The sequence below is a fragment of the Lissotriton helveticus genome, chromosome 11, assembly GCF_964261635.1.
Source record: "Lissotriton helveticus chromosome 11, aLisHel1.1, whole genome shotgun sequence".
NCBI classification, from domain to species: Eukaryota; Metazoa; Chordata; class Amphibia; order Caudata; family Salamandridae; genus Lissotriton; species Lissotriton helveticus.
In genome coordinates this window covers 931,804,613-931,825,262 of record NC_136072.1, presented here as the reverse complement: position 1 = coordinate 931,825,262, position 20,650 = coordinate 931,804,613, and the positions used below count along the sequence as shown (strand labels likewise).

The following is a 20,650-nucleotide window of genomic DNA, read 5'->3' as shown; positions in this document are numbered from 1 at the left end:
GTCTCCCACCAGATTCTGTTGCAACGGCTGGAGGAGGTGGGGATCATGGGGTCGGCCCTAGACTGGTTCGCCTCCTTTCTCTCTGAGAGAACCTTTCAGGTGTCGGCTCCCCCTTTTTCCTCTCGGACCCATACCATTCAACAAGGGGTTCAACAGGGTTCAGCGTTGAGCCCTACACTGTTTAATTTGTATGTTCAACCTTTAGCAGCGGTTGCTAGGAGTAGAGGCCTGACAATGATATTGTACGCTGACGATACTCAGTTGGTTGTGGCACTCTCTGGCAATTCAGCTCAGGGTGCCATTATGTTTCGGAGTAATTTTTGGCCATCTCTGAGTGGATGTCTGCTAATTGCTTGCAGCTCAACGCTAGTAAGACTGAAATCTAGTTGGTTGGGCGGGATGGCGAGTTGTGGAGTGAACAGTGGTGGCCTACTACTGTGGGCCATGTCTCCATCCCCAAACAGTTAGTAAAGAATCTGGGTGGATTCCGCTCTCAGCTTCCAGGCCCACACCAAGAAAGTGGCAGGAACCTGTATGGGCATTCGGCGTGGGCTCAAACCATTGTTTGGATACTTTGACCCGTCTACTCGGCAGGACATTATCCAGGCTGACATCTTGTTGAGATTGGATTACGCCAACTCGCTATATTTTGCGGCTAATAAGTCATAGACTCTTAGACTGCAGAGAGTCCATAACACGGCAGCAAGAACCCTTCTTGGCCTCCAGAGGACTTGTTCCACCTCTGTTGCCATCCGCCGACTTCACTAGTTGCCGGTGGCCAGACGGGCGGAATTCAAATCTCTGTGCATCGCTTTTAAGATCCTAAAATCTTCCTCTCCAGCCATCCTGGCCTCACTGCTCTTGCCTTATACTCCCCCCGCAACCTCCGCTCAATGGGCCAATACTTGGCGATGGATCCCAGGGTGAAGAGAGCGCGGGCGGGGGGACGTGCCTTCGGCACACTGGCAGCCAAGGGTAAACATCACTTACAACGAAACTTTTACAACGCACTACCATTACAACGCGGTCATTACAATGCAAACCATTACAACGCATTGCGCTGGGGGGCGCTCTAGGATAGGGAATAGGTTTAATTTACTATCCAACACCTTCCCTAGTGTCCACGGGGACTGGAGTTGGAATAGTAAATTAAACTATTCACTATCCAGCATCCAAAAGCGCTATGCGTTTTAATGGTATGCGATGTAAAAACCGCGTTGTAAAGGCAGGCGTTGTAATAGCCTGCGTTGTAACATCATACATCCGCGGCCAAGCTTTGGAATTCTCTTCCACTGTCAATCCGTAGCCTAAACAATTATCTGGCATTCCGCAGGGCAACCAAAACCCATCTTTACCCCTCACTTTAGGATGTTTTGTTCTCTGGTGCACTTCTCCCTCTGACTGCTATTAGCGCCGGGACGCCCCTTTGCTGGGGCAGCTGGGCGCTCTATAAATCATATAACATAACACAACAACATTGACAATCACATCATTATCAACAATGTGCGGAAGAGTAGACGTAATCATTTCCTGACCCATGACCCGAGAAGACTCAATGGAGCGCTCTATGCTTTTGGCAACTGTTAACAATTCACTAATGGAAACACAACAATTTTTCTTGAATTTTCCTAGATGAACAGCCATAGACAAATTGATTACGTAAGTAAATGTCCAATGCAGGACCAAATTTGCAGTTGGTAGCTAAGTATCTTAAAACAGACACATAATCCTCCATGGACTCATCAGTGCCTTGTCTTCTCTTGACAAAATTGAAGCGTTCTAAAAGAGTGCTTGGCTCATCACAATTTTCTTTTTGTATAGACGAGCTTTCGCTTCAAGAAAAACATCCCACTCATTCTCCTCATCAGTGGGTGCAGGTATTCTCGGAAGAATGTCAAAGACGTGTTGTCCTTCACGTCCCAAATGACTGAAGAGAATAGCAGCATTCCATTTAGGAACCTATTCATCTGCACCAATAGCAATTAAATAATTTTCAAAAGCTCTAATTCAAAGCATTCACTTCAAAGGAGTTTGCCAGGACGGTCAAGAAATAGAGCCAGTTGAGCCAAAGCATTGGTAGTAGAGGATGATGCAGCCATGAAGAAGGTAGAGACAAATAGTGATTAAGGATACAGATGAAGAGCGTAGCAGAAGGCAGACACAGAGTACTCACAAGGTGTGCCTGTCACCGTTGTAGAAGGACAAGCAAGTTCCAGAAGATCCAAGAGTAAACTGACAAATTTGGATGATGTCTCAGCAGGAGAACCCAGGAGCACTATTGAAAATGCAGCGAAGAAATCCTTGAGCTGAGAGAAAAATGTGGTGCCAGCAGAATCCAGAGACAAGAGACAACTTAGTGCAGTGCACTTAAAACTTCAAAGGTGCCTCAATCTACTGACACAAAGAAGTAGGCATGGAGACTCGACATGAGGTAAGTGTCAACATTAAAGAAGACCTATGGATTCCGTGATGCGTGGTTTCGTTTCCAATAATCACCAAAATGTGGGACAAGAATCCAGGGAGAAAGGTACCAATTCAGGTTTCAAGGAAGAAGCAAGTCAGAAGGTAAAATATCCAGAAGAGTTTATTCTTGTATCCATGGAAAATGGAGCCCACAGCAGCATGTCAGAGATACACATCAGAAGGGTAAAAAGTGACTTAACTGACAGGGAGCACAGTATAAAGCTCAGCACGTTTGAATAGAAACATGCCCCGTGCGCAGACGCAAGTTCAGGGAAAAACAGAATAGAGAAGGCATCTCCGTTCTGGCGCTCGCAGGAAGCAGAGCACGAGAACGGTGAGAAAACAAAGGACACCGCTCACGCGCATGCCGTGAACTGAGCACGAGAACGTTTACATATAAATTCATTACAGCACAGTACAACATCAGTCCAGTCCATTTTTTGTTCGCAATAGCATATATGGTTGCCAAGAGAGACCTCCTCAGGCACTGGAGGGATGCTCAAACCCCGTCCATAGATGAGTGGGCCTGTGACATGGACTCTTGTGTGGCGCTGGAAAAGCTGGTGTACAAGGCGAGGGGAGCCCCCAAGAAATACGACCAAATGTGAGGGGGGGGCACAGGGTGATGGAGCAAGGATTCGCATATTACGCGACTTGCTTGAATTCATGAACCTCGAATAATATGTAACAAAGTAATCCAACCTGTTTGTTTTACTAATTTCCCTGTTATTCTGACATTTTGGGTGTCCCAGTGAAGCTTGCATATGTGTTTACTAACATTAATACGCTTGCCACTGAAAATGGCCGCTGCTTGGCGGGGTTTCTTCTGCGCATGCGTTAGTCACACTCACGTGACGTGACGTACTCGCAGTTCTGGTGGGAAATGTTTGCTCATGCGCAATACAGCTAATATGGCTGCTTTGTCTCCTCATATGCTCTGTGCTTGCAAAGCTGCTTTTGCAAAGTCGTTTGTTCCGCATTTACCCTAACGCTATAGATATTATAAAGTAAGGGGTATAGAGTAGCTATTCATGGTATACAGTGTATTCATTTATTTCTGTGTTTTAATTTGTTTTCGCTTACTTTTCATGTACCGCGTTCTTGAGGGTCTGCGAGACACTCGTGAATCCATATTGAGTTACCGTACTGCGCATGACAGTCTTCTGCCGGTGGCATTGAATGGTTACCAACCAGAGGTCTCAGCCAAGACGAGCCTGGGAAGATGCACCCTCACCTAGCAGAAGAAGCTGAAATGTTCTGCAAATGAAACAAATGTATTTTATTTCATTGTACTCCAAAGAGTATGTCATTGGAACCCCAAAATCAATAGGCGGTCCCAGAAATCTTAATTTAGGCTTGTAGAATTGAAATGTGATTGGTGTGTTGACCTATCCTACTTGGGGACCAATCGAAATTGGGGATTCTGACACTTGCAACATTTGGGGGGTGGTACACTGACCCAAAACAGTATAACTAGCCTAGGTTTAGCTAGAGAAATTGTCCGACTTGTCCGAATAGCTGACCTGTCATTGACCCAACGCACTCAATAGGTTGCTTGATATAGAGGGCTGCGGAGCACTCTGTCCGAACTTTCCATAGACTCTAGAGGTTTTAAACCTTAAGTGCTGGCGGAGCACTTTGCTGGGGAACTCGATAACCCAATCGGGGTTCTGGCCAATAACTGCAGAGAGGGTGGAGCGCAGGCGTTGCTTCCAAACTGCGGGTGCTGGTCTTATCCTGGTGGTCCTGTCCTGATCCTAATCTGGGTTTCCTGTCCTGTCCTGGGGTGTCCATTCTGCACCTGCTGTCCTGCTGATGACGGGTTTCCTTTGGGGGTACCTCCTGTTCTTAACTGACCAGTGGCCAGGGTTGGTCTTCACACCATTCTAGGTAAATATAGTGCTGAAACTCTATACTGCACCTTTCTATTTTTCTGTCTTTTGCTTCAATAAAAACATATCTTTTCATATATTGATTTTCCATGCTTTTTGGCAAACCCACTGAATGAAAGCTCATACGATATTTGTCGTTATTCTAGCATGTTCCATTTTTCTTACCCATCCTTGGTAAAATTCCTTTTCAAGTTTATGATACATAGATGTTCTTTGTCTTTTCCCATTGTTTAGTCGAATCAAGTAATTGCACCAGTTTATTAGTATGGTCTATTTGCATTTTATCTATAGTTTCTCTTTATGGGAAAATATTTCACTGTGACATTCTAGTATGCTCTTTATTCTTCCCCGTCTTTTAGTCTCTCCAAACTAAGTTTAAAATTCTGAAACTACTGCCTAGCATGTTCCTTGTTCTTACCTCCCTTTAGATTCACAAATGGTTGGTTTTATATACTTCCTTTATGGATACGTGCTCTTTGTAATTCTGGTTATCGATTGCTTGCTTGTTGTAAATCTCATGTTTTCTGAGCTTGATGAATTTTAGATAAAGGTTTTCAAAACTTCCTGAGTTTGTGGTTATTATAGTACAAATAGAATATATAAAGTATAAGTATTTTGGTATCTGCCTTTTCTTCACAGCTAGCTCCCTGATTCATCGTGGTCATTAGGTACCCGTGACGGTGGATTGGTAAGTCGGGTACAATAGAAATATATAGGAAGGAACTGGGTTACTGGTAGTAGAGTGTATGGTCACCCGATTAATAAAATGGTGAATTGAAATATATGGGCCCGATACGTGTATGGTAAATCTGTTGGTTGGGTGACCTGCGCGCTCTATCAAGGGTACATTGGCTGAAATGGGTAATGTTTTCTGATTTGCAATGTTTACCTACTATTCTTACAGCGATATTTGTCATATTTAGTGTGAAATGTAACTGCACTTCTTTTGCATATTTATGTGGTTTCTATTGCAGCCCTGTGGCCTGAATTCGGAGGTCTTTGTGGATGTTGTTGTTAAATTCAAACAAAAATCAATAAAATGTGTTTTCTCTCTCTCTGTGTGTATATGTATATATATATATATATATATATACATATATATATATATATATATATATATATATATATATATATATTCAGTCTCGTGTGGGAGTTCTCTGCTACCGTAACGACACCTACCTGCAATACGGAGTTTGATTAAGAGCACAATTTTGCACCTGCTAAACTGTGTATATTCTCCCTTGGCTCCTTTTAGCACTGCACTCGTTGCTCATTAACTCTAACAATGACGTGACGCATAGAAGAACGTTAGGTGGCGTATGATTAGTCACGTGACATTGCTAAACTCCTTTCTCTGATGTGAAATGTTAGAAGAGTGTAGCGTGTGATATCAACAGGCAACGATTTTCCTACTGCCGCGACCTGTAGACTCGAATTTTGCATGATGAAGTATTTTGGTCAAAATGTCAAACACCTTATAGTACTACCGGTGGCACTTCTAAAAACTAACAACGTGCATTTTTTTTAACCATATCGTTATCAAATCCAGTGTCGTTTGCTTCTATCAACAAATTACTTTTTCTTAAACTTTATAAAAATAAAAAATGAGCTGCAATGGTTGCATATGTGAACGCTACATATTCCACAAATTCCTGACCAAGATGGCCGCTGCATTGATTTCTGACTACACTTTTTTCGCTCCTTTTTGGGCAAGATAACATTGTATTTTGGCTACTAAATGCACATAAACTTACCGACAATGTGTTCGTTTTGAAAAGAATGGTGGCGATGATTTTATATTGGGCTTCCGGCTGTGGATGCTCAAGGATGTATGAAACTGCTGCCGCCAGGCCTTCGTCGGTTTCCTTGGCTCAGTCGCTTGCGACAGGCGTTGGACTGGGCAGCTACGTTTTGGGGGCCTTTCGTCTCCACGTGAGAAGAGACGGATCTAATCCAGAAACAAGCAGAGCCTCCAGAAGGAAAACATGGGGGGCCAGGAGAAGAAAAAGGTAAGAAAGTCTGCATGGCGTTAGAAAGGGTACTAAAAGGGGCACAGAACGAGAAAGTGAAAGGAGTTGGAGTAACAGAGGAAGATAAAAGAAAAGGTGTTTGAGAGCAATGGACGTGTGTGTTACCGAGACAAGTAGGCACTCGAAAAATTGTGTGAAATCAAATGGGGATGAGTAGGCACGCGAGAAAATGAAAGCAAGCAGGATAAACATGGGCAGGAGACGAAGAAGTAAAATCGGGCTAACGTGTGCGAGCAAATGTATTCCCTGGTCAATTAAGTAAGTATAAACTGGATCAACAAGTAGTACACTTTGTGTCAAGGCAGTAATATAAACCTTTTATTTGTATACGTCTTCTGTGACAACAAGCTTGCAGTAACAGTGTCCCAAGTGAGAATCTGAATAAAGTTATAATCAGCAATGATGAAGCAACCAACACGTGTTTCGCCACAGATGACTTTTAAAAGGCCATGCGAATATACGCAAACAGTTAAGGAAGAGAGTGGACCAATAAAAGAAAAATGAAACCGCATCCAGGAAAATATGTTCAGTTGAAACGCCTGAATTAGGTTTAAAAGCAGTAGAAGAAAGGCTGTGCTTGTAATATTCCCAGATAATCATGTGCTTCATAACACTTGGGTTTTCTATGGATGCAAACCAGCAAAGTGGCGTTAAAAATGAGTGTCATGAAATTAGAAAATATTATTTTATTATTTAAAGTGCTTAGATTGAAGCACCGTTAGTACAGCGAAGCACCAAAAAAAAGAGGTTGGGCTATATATCTAATGAACGAGGAGACCAAAGAGAGAGTAATGTAGGATGATAGATTGGTTACAAAACAAGAGGATAAAACAGCGGTGTGGAATTTTAAGGTATCTGGTGCCTTAGAAATGAAAACAAGGCATGGTCAACTGGAGGGGTAGTTGGAAACTAAAGCAGTGGAATTGTGGATTAGGATGAAAAGAGGAAAGTAATAGGGTTGGGAAAAGGGAAACAAGCATTTACAATGCAATGGTCTCGGCATTGTTAAAGTTAGAGCTATTGTCATTGCTCATGACATTTTTTATTTGTTTTTGTTTTTAAAACATATAAATAAATGGCTTTGTCATTTACAATGCCAATAGCTTAATCTCTCGCAAATGCGAGACCTATTGCATTTGCAGCCACACACAAAGCCACTCACACACACATACAGAGCCACCCACCCACACAGAGCCACCCACAGTCATTCACATAGAGCCACCCTCCCACAGACAGAGCCACCCTCCCACAGACAGAGCCACCCTCACACAGTCACACAGAGGCAAGAAAAAAACGAACAGCAGCAGGGAACAGAGGCAAGAAATAACAAGGGCAGCTCCCCCCAGATACAGAAACGTATACCCAGGTGCTTTCTGAGTTTGCAACCGCCTGCCCCACCTACAGGGCAAATTGACCTAAAAAAACAGGCAGTCTCACCCCAAGGAGGATGGAAGCAAAAGAAACTAGGAGTGAGGGATGCGGCATGAAGACCAAGGAATGAGGGATAAGGAATGAGGAACTAGGAGTGAGGGATGAGGAACTAGGAGTGAGGGATGCGGAATGAGGACCAAGGAATGAGGGATGTGGAACTAGGAGTGAGGGATGCGGAATGAGGAACTAGGAGTGAGGGATGCGGAATGAGGAACTAGGAGTGAGGGATGCGGAATGAGGAACTAGGAGTGAGGGATGCGGAATGAGGAACTAGGAGTGAGGGATGCGGAATGAGGAACTAGTAGTGAGGGATGCGGAATGAGGAACTAGGAGTGAGGGATGCGGAATGAGGAACTAGGAGTGAGGGATGCAGAATGAGGAACTAGGAGTGAGGGATGCGGAATGAGGAACTAGGAGTGAGGGATGCGGAATGGGAACTAGGAGAGGGATGCGGAATAAGGAACTAGGAGTGAGGGATGCGGAATGAGGAACTAGGAGTGAGGGATGCGGAATGAGGAACTAAGAGTGAGGGATGCGGAATGAGGACCAAAGAATGAGGGAAGTGGAATGAAGAACCAGAAGTGAGGGATGCGGAATGAGGAATTAGGAGTGAGGGATGTGGAATGAAGACCAAGGAGTGAGGGATGCGGAATGAGCAACTAGGAGTGAGGAATGCAGAATGAGGACCAAAGAATGAGGGAAGTGGAATGAAGAACAAGAAGTGAGGGATGCGGAATGAGGAACTAGGAGTGAGGGATGTGGAATGAAGACCAAGGAATGAGGGATGCGGAGTGAGGAACTAGGAGTGAGGGATGCGGAATGAGGACCAAGGAATGAGGGATGCGGCATGAGGAAGTAGGAGTGACGGGCGTTTCTCCGAGCCATTTGTGAATGACCTCGGAGAAACATGGTGGTGTGGAGCTCTCCTCTCTTGCCTTACGATCTCGGAAGGCAAGAGAGGAGCGCTCCACACCACCATGTTTCTCCGAGGTCATTCACAAATGGCTCGGAGAAACGGCCATAATTTTTTGTATTGAGGGGCGTGTTTAGGGCAGACTGGGACCTCGGCGAGAAGGAGGGTGTAACGTCCACCACTAGAAAAGGGGCGGGGCTTAAAAAAGAGAAAAACGCCCCCGAATCGCGTCAAGGCGGGCCCTGAACTGAGTGACGCTCCTCTCCTCCAATGGCTGGCCAGCATTTACGAGGCCAGCCAATGGAGAAGAGGGGCGTGTTCAGGCCCCCATACTACACAACGTAAAATGTCAGCTCCGCCCACTGCTTACGCAGTGCGATGGTAGCCTCAACCTAAAAAGAAAAGTGTTGGGAAATAGGAAAAAAAGCTAAAGGGGATGTAGAACAGGAAGGTTAATTTGTCTAGAAAACGGACAACAGTGGGACTGAGGAGTGGAAGTGGGAGGGATGAGAAGGCGAAGAGGAAAGAAAGTAAGGGCCTCTACTGAGAAGTAGATGAAAGAAAGTTTTACTGCCTAATTATGAATGGGAAAGTAAAATGACCGACGTGTAGGAGAATATGTAGGTAATTGGGTGATTGGGAAGCAGAATCTCCTAGAAGGACTCAGAAGCATGCAAAGATGAATCTAAAGTGGAACTGGGAAGCAGGAGAATGAGTTGGTAATGAGAAGTAGTGGGACCAGGAAAATGGAAAGGCGTAAAAGAAATTGCAGGGTCTGTCGGTGACAGGACAGCAGGACCAACTGGGTGTGGGCACCAACGAAAGATAAAGAATTCATGAAGGAAATGAAAAGGCAGGAATAAATTCCTCTGTTGCCCCTCCAGAATGAAAGGGCAGAAGAGGAAGGTAAGGGAATTCTGGAGGATCGGAAGAGGAAAGTAAAGGGTTTGTGGATGGGGCTGCAGAAGGTAAAAGAACTGGTGAGGTAGAAGAGAAATGAGGTCTGAATGGTCAAGCAAGCAAGCAAGCAAGGAAGGTAGAGAATGCTGGAGGGGTAGACGGGGAAGGTAAAGGAGTACTTAATGGGCTGACAAGAAAGAAGTAGGAGGGGACCTTGAGTTGACGGTTAAGGTAAATGCATGCTGGATGGACAGACAGTAAAAGTAAAGGAGTATAAAATGGACAAACCGTGATGGTATATAGGCAGGTTAAACATACAATCTAGAGAAGGTTAAAGGCAGATGAGAAGTAAATGAGGTTAGAAGAGTTGGAGAAGGATAAGTTAACCAGCTTGGTTTGGTTATTGTAGGGTTCAATGGTATACACTAAACTCACTAATAAGTGCATTGCATGCAGCAAGCGGCCTTGCAGACCTAAACAGAAGCTGAACAGTTCTGAGAGCATCTAGCTACTCATGAACCCAGCCTTTTGATAGCAACCAAAAGGAGTTCAGATTGCTTAACGTTGTATAAAACGCACAGTAAATGCATACAGCACTCTCACATGGTCAGTCTAATAGCGATTGATATTTTTTGTGTTTGTGTGATTGTCAAATATTTAATTTGGTATGGCTAATTAATGCAAACAATTATGTACCTTAATTTACAAATGTACATGTACCCATATTTTGAAGGATTGTATTTTATTTTTATCTTTGTGTCAGCAGATTTCAAAACTTTGTGTGATATAATGCAATGTCTCTTACTTCTCTACATTGTTATTAGTGGGTTTGCACTTTTCGGATGTGGGGACCACTATTGGTGGTTTTTTAGTCTCTTTAAGAAAACTTACTGTTTTATTTTATGAATTCCTGAACAGTTTGCTTTACTGATGATCTGTTGAAAGGATTTATTGTCAAAATAAAGTTATTGATAATGATTATATACTCAGTGCAGCTAGTAACTACTCATCTAATGATGACTGATTATTTCTTATGTAGCACTTTCTGCTACTGTACGATACTTGCCGATTTAAGCACGGCATACTCATTTAAAATTGTTTGGTGCTACTGATTCTAAAGCCTGAAAGGCTGGTGGTTCACTTGGATTTGGAATCTGTCTTGGTTTGTTCAGCTAGCACAAACTCATTCAAATGTATGTGTTAACCATCTTTAAAACATTGTACTGTGGGGAACTGTCCCCATTTTTATCTTTTTCTATGTGTTAGTAGAACTGATTTTTGTTTTGTTTCTGAAGAATTCAGCTCATGTTGGGTTACTAATATGTATCGCAAAAGTAAAGACGCTTTGAGGGAAGTGTTTATACAGAATGTTGTAAGCTGCAGCATAAGAAAGTGGCATGTCTGGTAGGATTTTAATAAAGTAGCATTGCAACCAGATACTGACAGAACCTCAGCCAAGTGTAAAATATCTTCCACAAAGCTCAATCGCACATAATGCAGTATAGAACTTTAACCTCATCCATGCAACCCAGATTCCCCTCCGGTGCTGAGCCCTAATAAAAACGGGCATGGTCATGACGGAACGGTTCCGTCATAAGCACAGCTCGACTGATGCTCATGACGGAACCGTTCCGTCATGAGCATCGAAGGGGTTAAATAAAAGTACCATGAGAAAGGAAAATATTATTTTTCACTTGTTTGCCTCATGCCAATGCGTACGTATCATACATAGATCAGTTTACAGATATTTAATGTAAAAATATTGCCTGTTTTGTGTATTGAATTTTGATGAAATAACTATGGCTCTCCGCATTCAGATAGGTGACATGTCCCGCCCTGTTCTCAGAAAAACATCTTAAGTTAAAAAAAATAAAAATAAACCATCACTTTGGAATATTCAAAAGGCAATAAGCCAAACTTGATGGAACACCTTACAAATAAATAGTTAAGGCTTCTATTTTTAGGTCTCGAAGAGCCAGCGCATGCGCTGCTCTTCGAGAAATTTAGTGTGTGAGTTTTCAAAGTGCTGCCACTGGTTTTTGGTGGCTTAGCGCTGCGTTCACACAAGCGTGCACGCGTGCAGCCGCCATGCGTGCCTCAATCAGCTTTCACTTTCATGCTTGTTTTGGATCTAATTTTTTTGGATTTGGTTAAATTAAAGTCCTAAAAATGCGATTAAACCCTCTGTTGCCTTTTCTCCTGTCCGTCTCTGTCAACAGTGGCGCTGATTGTTGAAGGCTGCTCAAGTAATGTAATTTACACCTTTATAATCAGTTTAAGCTTCACAGGCTCACAACGATGTTGCTTTTTGATTAGTGAATGATGCAGCCCCATTCCTCGTAACCACTTCAAAAGCCAATGCATTTGTAAATAGCCATTTGTTCGTAATTGCAAACTTGGCTTTTTTCCATTAACCCAGCCCCTTCGTTAAGTCAGGGATGCTGGCTGAATCTGGTATCGGGGAGCGAATGTTGGTGTCCTTGTAAATAGTTCCGTGCGACGGCAGGGCACGCGCTGGGATGTAAATCCTGCAGCTGTCTCTCCGTTGCCTTTTCTCCTGTCCGTCTCTCCGTTGCCTTTTCTTCTGTCTGTCTCTCTGTCAACAGCAGCACTCATTGTTAAAGGCTGCTGATTGTTCTGGACATTTGAGGTAGGACGTGATAAGTGTACCCTTTTTAAAACCCAAGGTCGCCTTCCTGCTTCATCATGCATCGACGATGTGTCTCGTGTTCCATTTTCTAAGACTCCAGACAGCTGTTTGCGTAAACATCCAAGCATCATTGCTGCACTACACATCAATAGCCAGTAACTAACCAAATGTTTTTGAATGCCAACTCCTGTGCTTGACATCTGGTGTTCATGTGTCTCTGTTTTAGTGCAGCCAAATACATCACACAACACCAAACGCATGCGTCAAAAACAAGCCATACCGATTGGCTTTACGAATGCTTGGGAATACTGATTTTTATTCAACATTAACACCTTAGGAGCTCGTAAACAAACCTCCCCAGTGCTGCGCTGTCCATTATCCAGTGCTGAACTGGACGTCCAGCGGTCGCACGCAGCACTGGGGAGGTAGTGCCCGTGACGACCGTTGGCCGACGGCAGCACCTAAAGGGTTAAATCAGTAAGTAATCTCTCCCATTCTTCCTTTCACATCACTTTCCTCTAGTCTACAATCTATCTCTGTTACACCCTTTCCGTCACACATCTCATTCTAAGTCCCTAGTCTGCATGCCTCGCACGTCTTATCCTTCCTCTCCAGCGCTGCTGTTTCACTTTCTCCTTCTGCATGTGCATTTCTTTCATCTCCTACACTTCTTCGTGCCCTCTCACTATCTCTTACACATACACGCTTGTGCGCTGCATTGTATTTTCTAATGTGCTGTCAATATTTCAACAGTTGTGTACCACCTTCATTCACGTCTTCATAGAATGCAATTGACACATATGTGGCCATACCCCTGTGCGCTCTGCAGAGAGGCCAAAGATTGGATGAGCATATAGTTTTAACACGTCTATTACACAGTGACACACCGTGGAAAATCAACTGTCTTCAGCCTTGGCAGCTGAGTCCGCAATCATGTCCTGTTATGAACGATTGTTCAAACCATATACACACACCAAGACACCTAGATGTGACTCAGTTTGCTGTACGCGCCATTGTAAGCTCACCTGCTACATGAAAACGAGCATTGGCATAGCCAATAGGTCCCGCTTTGGGGACCTTTTAAGTATTTAATTATGCAGCACCATATCCTTGGTGCAACAACATCAACTGTTGCAGGGCTAAACACTTATAAGGTCCCAAAGGCGAGACCTATTGGCTATGCCAATGCTCGTTCTACACTGGCAGCCCTTTTTAGGTCACCGCTGACCATGCGCTGGTCTGGCGAGACTTTTAGTAAGGGATTTGAAAAATGCTGCCATGGCCGGCCTAGAGCTTGAGTGCATGTACGCGGGCGCGCGCTTTGCGTGCCTCTCTCCGCGCTTTAATTCCCTCCCCCACCACAGATCTCGTCACTCTGCTGGCCTCATTAAGCGCATCACGATCACTTTCACTTTTGCACACAACTCCCGGGCTTCTCTTGCGTTTCTTCCCCCACTGTTCTTACTTTAATTCAGGCTTCTGCGTCAGCCCTTGTTTTCTCTTTCCTACCATTCCCCGTACTTCTCTTCACCTACTGGTTCTTCCTCTCACCTTGCGTCTCTTTCACTCCTGGTTTCTCTCATCCTATACTGTTGCTCTTCCCTGCTATTACCTCACTAAGGTAATAGGTGCATCTGTCCATCTCTTTTTTTCTCTCTCCTTTCCGTTGCTCTCCCGCTTGCTGTTTCTGCCCCCACCCTTTCTGTTTGTCTCTCCTTTTTGTCACCCCTCTTCTGTTTCTCTGCCTTTCCCCCTACTCAACCCCGTATTTTTTGTGTTGCAGTTTTCATATGGCAGGAACTCATCCCGAAGGTACTGTAGCGCTTTACATAAGCACCAGTTACATTACGCAAGGACACATTCCTTTTGGTAGATAAGGGGAGATTAAGTGATTTGCCCAGAATCACAGGATGTTGACCCCATGCCGAGACTTGGATCTGTCTCCGCAGTTCCAAAATCAACTCTTCTGGCCATTACGCCACACCTTCACTAACCTTTTCCCTTCTTAAGAAATATCTGCAGAAGGTGAAAGATCTTTGAAGTTTTTTGGGAGCGGGATGGGAGGGGCAGGGCTCCGAATGAGAACGATGTCAAGCTCTCTGGAGAGTTCTCACTTCTTGCAAAATAAAAACGTTACCTTCCGGTGTCAACACATTCAAACGTTCCTTAGAACCTGACTGATGTGCATATGGAAACGCTAATCGTGGACAGGTTTAGAATGTGAGGATGCATGCCTTTTGGTAGAACTATCACCATCACAAGAAAGGTCTTTAAAAAAAAAATCAGAAATGAGGGTAACGTCTTCTTGATATGTCAATGAGTCTTCTTGAACACCACCTCCCCTGCATTCCTTCGAACGCCCCACCCACTTTTCATTCAGCTTTCCAATTAACTGGAACGCTTCCTGACTTCGTAAAACTGCAGAAGAAAGAATAGCTTTGGCCTCTCGCACCATTAAGTGAAGGTTCTCCACACCACTGGAGTCAAGCTATCCAGGCTGAATGAAGGCTGATAGCCAGAAACCGGTCCTTGGATGCTTGATTCCGGTCTGGGAAAGACATGGCTTGGTAGTTCGGACTGGACTGTTTCCATGAGGCACAGGGTCAGAGCTCATTTGCATATAGCCAGTGTCTAACCCAGGGTGGTGTGGAGTGCAAAAAAATGATGGATTTAGGCCCAGATCCTTGTACTGGGGTGAATGTATGACATTGTTCTACATTCTGTCCATCAACTGTTTTTTTTGCAATTTTCACCCCGAGTGGGCTGGGTATGCTCAGACGTGAGTCCCAGGCTCTCCACACCACTGGAGTCAAGCTATCCAGGCTGAATGAAGGCTGATAGCCAGAAACCGGTCCTTGGATGCTTGATTCCGGTCTGGGAAAGACATGGCTTGGTAGTTCGGACTGGACTGTTCCCATGAGGCACAGGGTCAGAGCTGATTTGCATATAGCCAGTGTCTAACCCAGGGTGGTGTGGAGTGCAAAAAAACGATGGATTTAGGCCCAGATCCTTGTACTGGGGTGAATGTATGACATTGTTCTACATTCTGTCCATTAACTGTTTTTTTGCAATTAAGTGAAGGTTCGACACCATAAAGGGAGCACATCTGCGCCGAAAACCCTTCATGCAGAAACTTCCTGCTGCAAACGCTCCTGCCATGACAGAGAGAGAGGGGTTCTGCGCCATCTCTCCCTTGATACAGATCTACTCGATGGGTGCATGTTAGGTATCCTCAGTTTTCAACTGCACTGAAATACATACATAAGTGCTACGACACAGATGGCATGATTGTGCAAACAAAAAGTTGTTAATCTGCACCTAGAGTTTTACACCATCAGATGGCTGGAGATTTACAGCTTTTGCCAAATAACACTTTCCTGAAGTACTGTGCAAAATACGCCAGTCGCAGGTAATCCCATCCTGAAAGGGATTTATTGCTGCCACTGACGAGAGTAAATGTCGATCTCAAGAGTGAGAAGGGGTGAGAGGATTTTGAAAAAAATACTCTCGAACTCTCCACTTCGCTCTTAAACTTTCTAGTGAAACATCGTCCCTGTCTCCCCATTAAATGGGATTTAATCTCCAGCAATATTACATCAGTGTGGCATATTATCAGCGAGTAAAAGAAATCATTTATATGGCATCCTTTTGTGACAACCTTGCACTCATAAATCCTCCAATTTGCGCATGTAATTCGAATTCTTTGTACCATTGTCTGTTTATTATCCCTAGACTAGTGTGTCTACTGTTTCCACTTGTTAGCAATTACCATGCGAGTCGGACCTACCCTTCGAGACAGTATCATGAACAAGCATTATAAGTGTTTAGTTATCCTGCTCAATATCCTTGGTGCAACATCAAGTGTTGCATGCCTAAACACTTATAAGGTCCCAAAGGCGAGACCTATTGGCTATGCCAATTCTTGTTGGCCTTGGAAGTTGGTCGAATTGAGGAAATGGAGGTCTGTGGGGGCCAGTGGCAAAAAGAAGAGCGTGGGTAGGGTGAGGTAAAACGGAAAAGGAAGGTCGGCAGAACTGGAGGGTGCATATAGAGAAGAATTTCACCAAAGAGAACAGTGGGGAAAAATGCATGGCTGTTGAGATGGAGTGAAATTTAAAGTTAGGTGGACTTAACAGGCCTAAATAAAAATCATAAGAGTGGGGCTAGTAAGATGAATGTAAAGGGCACTTTGAGAACGCAACTGTAGGGGACAGGAGAATGGGAGAGGAAGTGATGCAGGAGGTGGCAGGGGAAGCAGCTAAAGAGGATCCGATGAAGCAAGGAGAAGATGACAGGTTTGTGGTTTTGAATGGCAGGAAAAAAGGTTGTTAAGGTGAGAGGAGGCTGCAAGAAGACCGGAAAAATAATGGTCAGTGGCAGATGGCTAGAAAACGTCTCACAGTGAGGAACAGTATGTAAAAAGGGAGTAAAGTTAGTAGGATACAATGGTAATGCAGCATTTAATTCACGTTTACTACCCTTATATGAGGCCCTGAAGTGCTTTCATTCACCAGTAGCATGCTACACCATGTAAGGTGTGTGGTTGGATGGATGATGTTTTTTAATCCTATAAGGGAAGTGTTTTCTGTTGTGCGTGATGTCCATCGAAGTGCCGTTATCGTGTTATGTACGCAACGCGTACCACTGTGTTGGATGATGACATGTAAGAGATAGACATGCAGGTTTATAGTATTCAGTATACTATTATCCTTGAACAGATCTGCAGTTCCCTTTAAGGTATTTCATATGATAGTCTTCTTAGCAGTGGAGAAGTGTGGCTCACTAGTTAGAGGAGGCAGACCTGGAAGCAGAGGTCAGTCCGGGACCAGGGTTCAATTCCCGGCTCGGCGGGGTCTTGAGTCCTAAAATGTCCATGGACTCGACAATTCTCGCTCCGGTGCCTACTTGATTCACGGGTTCACACTCTGCGACTCTGGGCAATAGCTTGCTTAATCTCCACAACGGCCCCTCGCGGCGGGATGCCTGGCTTTCACCTTGCGGATATCCTGACGGGGTTATCTCACAGGGGAATACCAGGACGGGTTCCCTAAGCAAGCGCTTAGAAACCGCTTGGTGATTTGCGCTATATAAATTCCTGTACATTTACATTTAGCTGGTTAATGCGCTGATTTGTCCAATCTGATATTTTGGGTATAGTTGTGACCTTGACCTGGCATGGTTTGAGGTTGGGAGAAGTGGAGGGATCTGTAGGGATAGGCATTTTTATTATCATTTCATACCCAAGTGTCAATGTGAAATGTAAAGAAGTTGTTGGGCTATATAGATATTTGGGACTTGCAGTAAATGGACTTTATTAATGTCCTCAAACTGTCCAGCAATGTGTAACCGATCTCTTCAGTTATTCCAGGCCTGTTCATTTACTGTTTGGTTTTGGCCACACAGTGCTGGTGACAATCCTCATAGCGGATATGTATTATGTGAATTTAATAGATATAAGTTACAAGTAGCTGCTAACTGCTGCGTAGTATTGTTTTAATATTATTGTGTGCCATATGGAAGTACATAACAATATGATGTCACAGTGAGCCATGGGTTAGCCATTTTTTTTTAGCTTATCTGCATAATATAAGCAGTTAGTTGGTTAAGTTGTTAGCAGTTCATGGGTTGTAAGCTGAGGATTGCACTTGAGGGTGTGACTGCTTTCTGGGCTCTGTTGCCTTTATGCAGGTGGTGTATTTATCTAGGAAATAGCCACACTTTCAACTGTCTGCAGAAGTGTTTATGCTCCAGGATGCTTCTAATGCTGGCTCATAGTGAGTTCCAGAACTTGACATCTTGAGCTGAGAAATCAGTGCCTCCTACATATTTCATTACGGTAAGATGGTATGGGAAGCGTGGCTTGGACGGCAGAGGCTAATGGCTGCCTGATCGAGCCATCGCTCCAGAAAGGAGCTAGCGATTGGATTATAACAGCTAAGTACTGAACGTTAGGAAACCAGAGACACATCTGCAGTGATCAGAACCTGACCGCTACGGAATGCGACAACCCTGAGAATTCAAGGCGATCCAGGAGAGGAGTATCACGCAAGCCCAGGGAGAAAAGGTGGAGCGTGGCGGAAGCCCAAGATGGCGATCGGCACCAAAGTAAACAACCTCCCCAAGTAAGAAAGAGCAGCACGGCTTAATAGCGACCACCCTCACCAACGAGGGAGGCACGAGCGTGGGCAGCCCCGGCAAATATACTCCCCACACCGGCTTAGCCCCACCACCAAGGCGGCACCCCGACCCCACGGACATACATACGGGAGCGGGGCGATAGCGGACAAGACCGGGGCGAGACCAATTCACTCCCGGCTAAGGAGACAATGATTCTCGCATGCTACACCTCGCCGCGATAGCAATCAAACCAGCCCGACCATCCCAGATGGACGAAAACTCGAACAAAAGCCAGCGAACTCCCACTGGTCCGACACACAGCCGCTCAAACACCCTGCCGAGATCGACCTGTAGATCGGGGAAAATACACACTAGCGCTGGCCAGTGCAGCAACGACTGCCACAAGGGTGTGAGCGACCACGCGGGGGGGTGCACTGTACATCAGCAAAGATAATTAAAAAAAAGATGGCGCCCGCAGACCACCAGCACCGAAGGGAGAGTCCAACACACAGCTGCTCAAGCACCCCTGCCGAGAACGACCTGCGTACCGCGGAAAACATGCACTAGAGTTGGCCAGCGCAACAATAAGGGAGAGGAAAACCGGCACAGAGCGCACCCCCTCACCAACAGTGTCTAACAATTGCGAGTCGCTCAACCAACATCGAGCCCTGCCGCACCACCAACAAAACAGCGCTCGCACACACTAACGCGGGGGTATCTGTGAAAGGTACACATCGAAAAAACCCAGCAGAATGTCCTGTGCACACGTGTGGAGGGCCGAAGAGTGCAGCTCCGAGACATCCCGACAAGAAAATCGGGTACATGAAGCGGCGGCGGGCTGCAGCTGAGCACAGGAATACTGAACGCCTAGCAAGGTTAGACGGGATGTGCACACACCGACGGGAGGCGGTCCGGTGGGACCATAACAGTTTGTGCCTGAAATAGCCACCACGGCACAAGAAAAAGGGAAGAACTGCAACACTCCAAACACACCAGCGGTGAAGGGAGAGTGAAGAGGCGAAGGATTCGTGGCTGTGCCTGGGTGAGGCAACGGGGGAGGCTAGCACTGAAGTAAACAACGACAAAACAACAAAGTGAGAAAGCGCACTGTGCTCCAGCATCAAATAATAAGTAGCCACCCGGCAAGGCCACGCAGTAAAAAGGCAACGACACCACTAGACCCCTGGGAGACAGTGCTAACACAAAAGAAGAATGGCAGACAGAGAATCCAGGCTACAAGCTCAGCTACAGAATAAAAGCAAAGGGGAACCACAGACATCGGACTCCCCAATCAAACAGAAGCCGGATATAAACAACTCATTAGACACTATCCTGAAGAAGCTTGCGGAAGTTCACGACTTAGCAAAGTGTACGAAACTCACCACTGAATCAATAAAGCTGTAATTAGCTGCGGTAAAGGCGGATCTCAACACAGTAAATATCAGACTCGCAACGGCGGAACAACACCTCGGCGATATTGATGATATAAATCTACACACTAAAAAAGAAGTGAAAGACCTCAGCATGAAAACTTACTCCCTTCAAAGAATAACGGTGGAGATGAAAGACAAGAGCCGCAGAGGGAACATTCGGATACTGGGAATTCTGGAAGGGGCAGAGGAGGAAGCGGGATCATGTGTCAAATTCCTGGAGGATCTTATCCCAAAGGTCACAAACCTAAAGTTCGACCGCCAATTCGAACTAGATAAAGCTTTCAGAGTTCCAGCTTCAAGACAACACACAGCGCAATTCACTAGACCCTTTATCTGCAAGCCCCTGAGATCCCAACATACGGAGGACATCTTCAACTATGCCAGAAAGAATCACCAAATCAACTGGAAAGGACACAAAATCATACTAACACAGGACTACTCAAAGACGACAGTAGACGCCAGGAAAGGGTTTCTCGCCCAACGCCAATTGCTCAAAAATAGAGATATCCAATTCACCTTTGTTGCTCCCCCCAAATTTAAAATAATGGACAGGGGCAAAACCTACTTCTCGGACCCGCAGGAGCTGCACCAATACCTGAAAGGACCGCCAACTCAACAGATGGACACGGGATCACCCCGCATGTCCAAAAGAGGACCTTCCCCGGATCCGAGCAGCGACTAGGAAATAACTGAATAAAACCTAAGCTACCTCAAGGCATACAGCCTAACCTACCTCAAGGGCACGATGCAACCTCCGAAGGAACAGCAACTACCTCCAAAGAAGGCGAAGATAACCGCTGACGCCAGCAATGAACAACTTC

The 20,650-nt window shown here is 45.0% G+C and overlaps 1 protein-coding gene across 1 annotated transcript in view; it reads left to right on the top strand.

Annotated features, from left to right (window-relative positions):
• Nucleotides 1-6,214: 6,214 nt before the first annotated feature.
• Nucleotides 6,215-20,650, top strand: part of PES1 (pescadillo ribosomal biogenesis factor 1) — a 142,008-nt gene continuing 127,572 nt past the window's right edge. The window contains exon 1 of the mRNA XM_078667252.1: nt 6,215-6,364. Within this exon, the coding sequence (XP_078523378.1) occupies nt 6,341-6,364 (24 nt within the window). The 5' untranslated portion in view covers nt 6,215-6,340. The remainder of the gene's footprint in view (nt 6,365-20,650) is intronic.